The 10,260-nt window shown below is 38.1% G+C and overlaps 2 protein-coding genes across 2 annotated transcripts in view; both read left to right on the plus strand.

Annotated features, from left to right (window-relative positions):
* The window catches only part of LOC308413683 (NACHT, LRR and PYD domains-containing protein 4A-like), a gene marked incomplete at both ends in the record, with an annotated part of 667,338 nt that overhangs the window by 166,661 nt on the left and 490,417 nt on the right, over positions 1-10,260 (plus strand). The window lies entirely within an intron of this gene.
* Positions 4,494-5,417, plus strand: LOC308413900 (vomeronasal type-1 receptor 4-like; the record flags this gene model as incomplete). Its single annotated transcript, XM_080909038.1, has 1 exon — positions 4,494-5,417. One exon carries the CDS (start codon positions 4,494-4,496, stop codon positions 5,415-5,417), a length of 924 nt encoding a protein of 307 aa, XP_080765164.1.

Below are 10,260 nucleotides of genomic sequence, written 5' to 3' on the forward strand. Positions count from 1 at the left end.
AGGATAAAAGTGCTTCATAAATTGTTACTAGTACTGTCCATTTATCCACTTAATTAATCAAAAATTATACCTGCTATATATACGAGGAGAGTGTACAGAAGAAAACATCCATGATGTCTAACCTGTTATCTGTAGAAAGGAAGCACTCTAACATTGAGTATGGACAGGATCTTTATCATGGCCCATTTAAGGGTACTGTGAAAATTAGAGAAAACTCTCTACCTGAACTGCCTGCTTTGAGGGCCTTTAGGGAAGAAAGAAATCGTCTCTCATAAGATGGCTTAAGATATCACTGAAAATTAATCTGAATTTGTCAGTGTGAGATATTTGGAAGCAAAGAAATTGAGGCATGCAAATTAACAAATTGTCAGGAACCAATAAGAGAAATGTGAGATGTGTGTGTGTGTGTGTGTGTTTATGATTTAAGATAAGTAATTTCCTGACTTACTGGCTCTTTGCCATTACTAGAAACATGTTGTTCTTTCTGGTGGATATATGAATGAATATAAGGGACTGAAAGATCATAGAAGATGGTCCAGCAATACTGAGACGCATGAAAGGTAGGTTTTGATGTCTCAGTCACTGTGTGGCATAGAATTATGTTCACTGTTAGAAACTATGTTACTAATCTATGTCTTTTGGTTCCCTGTAGATCCACATTATTATCAGGTAAGAAAGGCTGTAGAGTTTGTATGGTACATTTTATATACATACAGTGAAAAAAAATCTTTTAAAAATATATGTACCATTATACATTTAACTTTAAACAAAATAAAATAAAGGAAGTATTTACCAGTGATGATATTTTCTTTCAGTGGATGTGACCAAACTCTGCTTTCAATTTTAGAATCCTATGGCTTTGAAGATAAAAAGAAATTTCCAGATTGAACAAGGTGACCTCATAAATCTGAACACAGGAGTGGTGATATACTGTGGTGGGTGCTGATCGCTGTTTCTTTCCAACTACATTGATTTTTATTTCACTACATTGAATGCATGTGGATAAACAAATACTCAATTCCCAAGCATGTTTTAAACATAGTTCTTGTTCTTTATCAATTAAGGAGTTTCAAATGCCATAGCAGCTTTTAAGATGTCAATAATTGTGAGTAAATTTTTGAGCTACACAGGTGTGGCAGGTCTCTTCCACAGGAGTCATCCCTCTGAAAATGTACAGGTTCTCTCAGGAAGAACAACTTGAGGTAGGTAAGACTTGAAAAAGCTTTAAGGTGTAGGCATAATGCCTTTATGCACTTAGAAAATGTCATCTGTTATACAAATGCTGATTTCTCTGTTCTCAGAACTTGTTTCAGTTTGAACACGGCATTGAAATGTTTATGTGAAAAATATCCTGTCTCAATTCTTTTTTTTTTTTGATATTTCTTGTATTTACATTTTAGATCTTATCTCCATTCTCCAGTTCCATCCCCTCTCCCCATCCCATTGCCTCTATGAAGGTGTTCCTTCTCCCAAACATCCTCTCAACCTCAGCACTTTGGAGTTTCCCTACACTGTGAAAATGAGCCTTTGCTGCACCAAAGGCCTCTCCTCCCACTGACACCAGAAAATGCTATCCTCTGCTGCATATACACCTGGAGCCATGGGTTTCTTCATAAAAATTCATTGGTTGGTGTTTTAATCCCTGGGAACTGTGGTGGGTTTGTTTAGTTGATCGTTCTGTTCTTCCCATGGGGCTGCAGACCCTTTCAGCTCCTTTCTGTAGCTCCTTTATTAGGGTCCCCATGTTCAGTCCAATGGTCAGCTGCAAGCATCCTCCTCTGTATCAATTTGGCTCTGGAAGGGACTCTGAGGAGGCATTTATATCAGGTTTCTGCCAGTAAGCACTATTTGGCATCAGCAAAAGTGCTTGGGTTTAGTGGCTGCATATGGAGTGGATCCTCAGTTAGGCAGTCTCTGGATGATCTTTGCTTCAGTCCCTGCTCCTATATTTGTCCCTTTATTTCCTCCCATGAGTGTTTTGTTCTCCCTTCTAAGAAGGACTGAGGCATCCACATTCTGGCTTCCTTCTCTTTGAGCATCATAAGTTGTATGAATTGTTTCTTGGGTATAGATCAAATAACTACCCAGGTATTGTGTTAAAGCTTAGTGTCTCCGTGGCTATTGCACAAATAGCTAGGATAAAGAAATCCTGCCACAGTATTAATTTCTAAACTCCATTTGTATGACAATAACATTTATACAGAGATATTGGTTTTCACTTGTCCTCTTGACCAATGTGTATTCTTAATGATCTCACATTTCATATATCTATGTTCATTATATAGAGAAAGTTAAAATATTCCCTAGTAGTCTGTAGTTGTGTTTTTAGTCCTAACACTTAGAAGGAAGCAGCAGGAGAATCTCTGAGATTGAGTTTGACTTGGTCTATATAGCACATTCCAGGAAACATGGAGAGACTATGCAAAAAACAAACAAATAAAGAAAATCTCAAAAAGAACAATAACTAAAACAAAGCTTTCAATAATATCGGTTTTTCACATGCTTTCTTTTTGAAAGTGTATATCATAAACTATCTATTTCCTATGTGTATGTTGATCAGATGGAACATTGAACATATAAACAACAGCTTTATGATATTGTTATAACAATATTTAAGTATACTCACACATCACTATGAATAAGTGTTCACAAGTATCAAAGGAATTTGTTTGGATCATGGTATCAAAGTATGATATAATAATTTTCATGTACATTTACCAGACCAGCTCCATTCAACCAGAACCATAGCTAAATTACCCTGTCTCTTCTTCTTCTTCTTCTTCTTCCTTTCTTTCTTTCACTTTTTTCTTCATTATCTTTCATTGTTTCGCTCCCTTCCTCTCTCCTCAAATTCCTTTCTTTTGTCATTTCTTCCTTTTCTTTCTTTGTTCATAAGATGAACTAATAAAACAAAAGTAATAACTCTCTTAAGGCATTTTTACAGGTAAGGCATAGTGTGGAACACAGTATATAAAATGGAAAAATACTATAAGTTTCTCAAGAGTTCTATTCAACTTTAACCAAAACAGATTTCTGTTACATTTTTGAAAGGAATAAACTGCATATGGAGTGGACCCATTTTCAAGGTTAGACCACATTTTACTTGTGTGTGGGCTTTACAATTAGAGTCTTAAACCAACAACTATTTTACATGTTGAATTTGTTTCTTTGTCTGATTTTTGGAATGGATGAATGTGTGAAATTTCATCATACTAGAAGTGACATAACATTGAGATTCCTGACATGCATGTGTGTGTGTGTGGGGGGGGTGTATGTGTGTGTGCATGTGTGCCTGTGCATACACACACGCACACATGCACATGAGCATGTTTATGTGTTATAACTTTTCATAACCATCAGCTTTTAATACATTTTTACTTGAACCAATGCTCTAATATATTATACAATTTTAAAAATTTTTAGTGATCAAAAATGAAAACAAGTTCATGACAGAAAAAGACCACTTTTCTCAACACATCCAGATTCTGTATTTAGCAGGCTTCATGACTGTCTAGAGCAAAACATTTTTCCTACGGAGTATCCTAGAATATATTTACATCTAGGTTTTAAAGGCAAAGATCCTGGAAAAAGCTACATCTTGACTGGAATTTAGCATAAGGAATCAAACCAACCAAGCAGTAATACAGAATCCAAAAGCATACAGTTAGCATCTTGACCCCCACTGTCCAGAACAGAGGTAGGTTCTTTTCTGTGCATCAGTTCCTGAAGGGTTTAGAAAAGAGAGGATCAAATTCATATAAAACCCAAGAACACACAACCAGAGAAAAGACTGAGAAAGCTTTGTCCATTCACAATACCAGGGATAGAGTCTAAGTGGTGTTAGGAATTTCTCATTAGTTATTACTTGATTTCAGATGTAGTATACATTAAGTATAGTTTTATTAAAGAAAACTGACCATGCTCCAAAGAGTATATAGATAAGACAATTTGAAAAACATTTTTTTGTTCAGGTGAAGTCAAAATGGAGTGTGGTAGATGTGGGAAGTAAAAGTGAATGCTTTATTTAAGTTTTGTGGTTGTTCCTGGAGTTGATTGTGTGTGAGTGCGTGTGTGTGTGTGTGTGTGTGTGTGCGTTCTGAATAGTATTATATTCTGTGTTTTTGTTGGCTCCTTTCTCATAGGCCAGTATCATATTATCCTGAGTGCTGCACATTCTAGGAAACTTGACATATCTCCTATTGTCAATATGTGCATTCTGAGGTGCTAAGTCATCCTACAGTACCAAGCATGGAAGTGATAACTCCTTTCAAAGTTTGTGGGATGAGAGTTTTTGTTTGTGTGTGTGTGTTTGTTTGTATTTGATGTGCTCTAGGTTGACCGTGTAGTTGTGTGTATAGAGAATCTTATATCCTTTTAGTAACTCCATGGATTAAAGATGTCCTTATTCACCACAGGCTACAAACAGTGGCCATTATTCATTTGACCAGAGAAATACAGTGGCTATACTGTGAAGAAAACTCCTGAATCACAAAATGGTCTTCTGGAATCTGGCAATCAGAATTATTTTCCTAACACAAACTGCAACTGGAATTCTCGGGAATTTTTTCCTTTTCTTCTACCATCTAGTCCTTTACTACAGAGAATGTACATTAAAGCCCACAGATTTGATTCTGATGAACCTAATGGCAGCCAACTTGGTGATAATTCTCTCTATAGGTGTGCCCCAGACAATGGCAATTTGGGGACTGAAGGAGTTCTTGAGTCATTTAGAATGTGAGCTCCTGTTGTTCCTTCAAGGGTTTGGCCGAAGTATGTCAATTTGCACCATCTGCCTCTTGAGTGTTTTCCAAACCCTCACCATCAGTCCCAAGAAATCGTTTTGGGTGTATTATAAAGTCAAAGCTTCCAAGTACATTGGCTGTTTCACTTCCCTCCTCTGGGTCTTGCATGTGCTGATTAACTTAATTTTTTTTCTGTACACATTTATCAAAAGGAATAGCACAAATGTGACAAGAACCCGAGATTTTGGGTATTGTTCCCTTGTAGGAAGTGATGATATCAGTGACTTGCTCTATACAGCTTTGGTGGTTTGCCCTGAAGTCTTCTTTTCTGTGATTACTGCCTTGGCAAGTGTCTCCATGATTGTCATTCTGTACAGACACAAGAAGAGGGTTCAACACACCCGTAGCACTCACAGTTCCAGCCGAAATTCCCCAGAGTCCAGAGCTACTCAGAACATCCTCACAGTGGTGTCTACTTTTCTGGCCTTCTGTACTCTTACCTCCATCTTAAGAGGCTTTGTATCTCTTTTTCATGGACACAGTTGGTGGCTGATGAACATCAATCACCTCACTTCTCTGTGTTTTCCCACTTTTGCACCCTTCGTTCTTATGAGTCATTACTCCATTGTATCTAGACTCAGTTTGGTCTGGTTAAGAAAAAGGAATCTCTCATAGCTCTTACCGCTCAATTGTTTATTCACTCTTAATCCTAAGGAGTCAATAAAGGACATGAGTGGAGTTGTGCCTTGCATTTCTGAGATTCATCAAGTATGTCCACAGGGTGTTCGTTTGTCTCTTAAGGGTCCTCCAGACAATGACTATCAGTACCACAACATCCTTTGGAAGCATCATAAAGACAAATCTGCCAAGAACATTAATTGCTTGATTTTCCTCCTCTCAGTCCTGAACATGTTGATTAATTTCATTTCTTTTGTGTGCACAATTATCAAAAGGAATAGCAAAATATATGACAAGAACATGAGCTTTTGGGTAATGTTCCATTATAGAGACTGATGACTTGAGTTGACTCATTCTATACTGGATTTAGCTCATTGTATTCTTCACCTTACAGATACTACAGTTTTTTATTGTGCAAGGAAGCTAGTAAACCAACTATCCATAAATCTGCCCTTCTTGTTGCTTTCATCCTATCCAAGATTCTTGACTGCCAAACTGCTGAACAGACAGACATCTTGTGGGTACTGCATTCTAACTGCAAGGCAAACCAAAACCATGGCTGGTAATAATCTTGTAATTCAGGTGGTACTTACCCCAGTATAAGTGTTATAGTCTACACCAGCACCAGAAAACAGCTTAAGTGAAAATTTCCAAGGCCTTTGCATTTTGGCCAGAAGCAATGGTAGCTGGTTGTTTGTAACCTTGTAGCAACAGTCCTCCACAAAGGCTGGGAGGATGGCTTCATTCCTAGCCACCAAGGGCAAAACTTTTATTCATATTATTCATCTTGGACCAAAACTGATGGAAAATGTATGATTTATTTAAGGTGTCTTGGCATTGGTTATCAGTATTTTTTCTTTCCCTGTTATTAAACATGTTCTTTTCTCATACAACATGATCTGAATAAAACTTCTTTTTCCTCTACCTCTTACAGTTTCTCTCTACTTCTTCTCTCATTTTTATCCACTCCCTTTCTGTCTCTCATTAGAAAAGAACAACAGGCCTCTGTGAAAATACACAAAGCATAACAACACAATATATGACAATGTAAAACAGAAGCTAGCATATGGAAGTTAGACAAGACAAGCTAGCAGAGAAATAAAAGGTCCTCCAAAGAAGGTGCAAGAATACAACAGCCATATTTTTACATCCAGGAGTCCTATAAAAATATGAAACTAAAGTGACGGTGTATATTCAGAGAACCTCCACCCAATTATGTAACTCCTGTGATTGCTGTTTCAGCCCTAGTGAGTTCATATGAGCTTTTTATAGAAGGTCATTGTCTCTTGATAACCTCTGTCACCTCCATCTCCCCACTTCTTCCTGCATTCTCCTCTGATGGATTCCTGACCTCTGAGTAGAGAGATTTGAAGGAGTCATCTTAAGTACCTGAGTTATGCAGACTGGATTTTGTTCTACCAAGCAGTATCAGATATGGATTCCAAATCATGGTGTTAGACTTCAAATCAGACAATGACTGCTTACCCCTGCAATGTCTGTGCCTTCATTGCCCTACTGTCACCACCCCCCAACATGAAGCTCCAGTCCCTACAGTCCTCTGTCGGGTAGCAGAGGTCACACCCCAAATCTCTCTTCCACAGGAGAGGATGTGACATAGACTTAAGCCAGATCAGCCACACCAGAAGTCGCTCCTCTGCAGGTAAGGACATGATGTAGGCTCAGGACAGAACAGTCAGGACCCTGGGCCTTCCTCCTAAGGCGAGGACATGACTACATTTAAGGTAGGCTCAAAACAAGCAGAACCACAATCCCAAATATGTAGATGAGGTATCCCAAGCCTTCAGGCCGAGCCAATTCGAAGTACCTGCTGTCAGACTCTGAACCATCCCTAAGCTATGTATATGCAGCCTGTCCAAAATTAAAGGTGTGCAGGAATTATTCCATTGTCTGAAAGCTTTTGTCATAAGATCTGTAACACTGCTGCTGGAAAAAGATCTGCTCTCTTGAATTTGCTGCCAGTCACCAGAAACTTTCCTGAACCCCTTGCTACCTAGCCAGTCCACTGCTGGCTTGGCCAGCCTGGCATCTCACAGCAGTGGCAGAAACAAAGATAGGGCAGCCCCACAGATAGATCACAGGTTTTGTGCATAGGTTGATGTTTAATTTTCTCATGAGGTACACTGCAAAATAACATTTGGTATCATATACACCAGTTTGACTTCAAATTATTCAGTGACCTCTGTGTGTGTGATGGCTACATCAGTGGGATCCTTTTGTCCCTTTGTGGAAAGTATTCTATTTTCCCACAATAATCTTGTATGTTTGTGGATTTCTAAGTGACTTTTTGGCTAACAACTCAATGGGATGAAACTCAATCTGAGTATTGGATATTTTGGGGAATAAGATGGGCAGTAGTGGTTCCTTATTATTTGGAGACTTCAGCAGGATTGCATCCTGATAAAAATCACAAGTTTCTACTGAACTAGATTTCCATACTGCAATTAAAATCTCTTAAATTCTCTCCTCTCAAAGACTCCCTCAAACCATCTCCCCTCCTACTTTTCACGTGAATCTGCTAACCATTTTCTTTCTCTCCACCTGGCTCAAGTCCACCTTTTAAGTCTATTTTCTTCTCCCAGGGACATGTGTCTTTTCTAGTATTTTCTTTTATTCTCAGCCTTTGTTTCTGTAGATTATAGCTTAGACATTTAAAATTCATATCCAGGTATGTGTTACTATATAACAGGTTTATTTTGTTTCATCATTTGCCTTAAAAAAGTCACAATCTCATTGTTTCTATTTTAGTGCTCTGAGCCCAAAGATTGTTTTTGGCTGTCAACATATTTTGGGTATGGTTTCTGGTTGTTTTTTTGTTTTTTTCATTTTCTTCTAAAATTCAGATGTGCAGTCCAGAAGGGTATTGCTCTCTGCCTCTAGTGAGATGAGCTTATTCAAGGCAGATGAGATTATATTAAAGACAAGTTTATTGGGAAACTGCTCTGTGGTAAGTTTACTGGCCCCAAAAATTGAGGCCAGGGGAGTTACCACCTGAAGAGGGGGAGATAGAAAAAGAAAAATGGCACACAATAGCAGAGAGGAGAGAAGGAGAAGGGAGCTAGAGACTACAATGTCTGGATATACAGGTAAGAATTCTAGGGTAAGGGCAGCACATCCTCTGGAATGGCATGTCAAGGTTGGGCTCAGGGTATGCCAGGTAGGGACGCTGATAGAACATTGCTTTGGTGTCTAAATATGGGCTTTTGTGCCCCCGACCCCAGTCCTAGCCTACTGTTGATTATAAATGAGAAAGAGGCTTTATCATTATGACTGCTTCCTGCTGACAATGGAACTCAGTTTTGTTTTAACTGACAAATTGTACTTCTTAATACTTTTTGAGACAAGAATGAAAGACTATCTCAATTCAAAATTATCTTTGGAGACCTTTTTTGCTGGTCTGCTCTGCTCATAATTAAGGTGGTGGTGAAGCCACAACTGGGTAAAGCCACACTTTTAGATATGCAAGCAGTCCTTTTTTTTTTTTTTTTTTTTTTTTTTCTTTTCCCAGGATACTGGGAGATTTAAAATGAGCAGGCTGAATGTTTATCATCACCTTTGAAATGAGTGACTTCCATAAAAACATGCTTTTTACATGAAAAAGGCCTATTTAATCCTAAAGTAGAACCAAATTCCCCTCATGGAAAGTGGAGTTCGGCATGAAAATTCCACTCCTATCTGTTGAGCTTTAACTGTCAGCTTCCTGAAGGATGGGTCAATTTTCTTTAAGAACTGTCCTTGGCCACCGTATGGTAAAATTCCACATGTATTCTTGGATAACACACATTGATGCTAGAGCAAGGGATGACACAAAGTTGGGAGTAAAGAGAAAGATGGATCTGGGAAGAGTTAAGAACAGGGGGCAGGGAGAAAATATGATCAAAGTACATGCTGTGAAAATCTCAAAGGAATAATAAGGTGTGTATTTTAAATAATAAACTGTGTTTTTTAAATGCCTAGATCAAGAAGCAGAAGAGAATAACCCTTAACTTGATTGCTAGTAGGACTAAGAATCAAGTTATATCAGTCTTCCTCAGGATCTCAGTATTACCATTCTCTTTGTAAGGCAAGATAGGTTATTGGCCCAGAATTTAAGCTCATAGACTGTTCTTGCAGGACATAAGTTCACTGCCAAATAACTATGGTAGACACCACATAACTTCGTGAAACTCCAACTCCCAGGTATCAGAGGTCCACTTGTGGCCATTGTCGTTACCTATGCTCATGGACTCACACACACACACACACACACACACACACACACACACTCACATACTTAAATCATAAGTGTGAATTTATTAATGCTGTTTGTTTTCTTTTTACATCTTTCTAGACAGTGAATTACTGATATTGATAATGAATCCCAGGCCTTCCTTTCTTCTGAGAAAAGGAAAAGTCACGTCTTGTGCACTGGAAGCAGTTTGTAACCAGAAGCAGAAAATAAGTGTGCACATCATAATGCAGGAACATAAACCATGGGTTAATCTGTCCTCAATTCTTCTGAAGGAAAGTGAGGAGGATCTTTATTGTGTCCCATTGTATAATAAATTATAGATCACTAACATTTCAATGAAATAGTTTTTTTTTTTTTTTTTTTACCTCATTCAGATGTGTTTGGAAGATAGATGTGGCTTTTGTTTGCACTATAGATTCAGACAGGCCATTCAATGACAATTATGCTAAAATGACTCCCTTATAATGACATTTCCCCCACACCGGGTTCTTAAGCAACCGAAAAAGTGTTAAATATTTTTAAGTAGTGCTTTAGAATCTCTAGCAGGAGTTTTGCCTTTTGTTAGATTAATGCATAATTAGAGTAGGCCTG

Source organism: Micromys minutus (genome assembly GCF_963924665.1).
Source record: "Micromys minutus genome assembly, chromosome: 32".
Classification (NCBI taxonomy): Eukaryota; Metazoa; Chordata; class Mammalia; order Rodentia; family Muridae; genus Micromys; species Micromys minutus.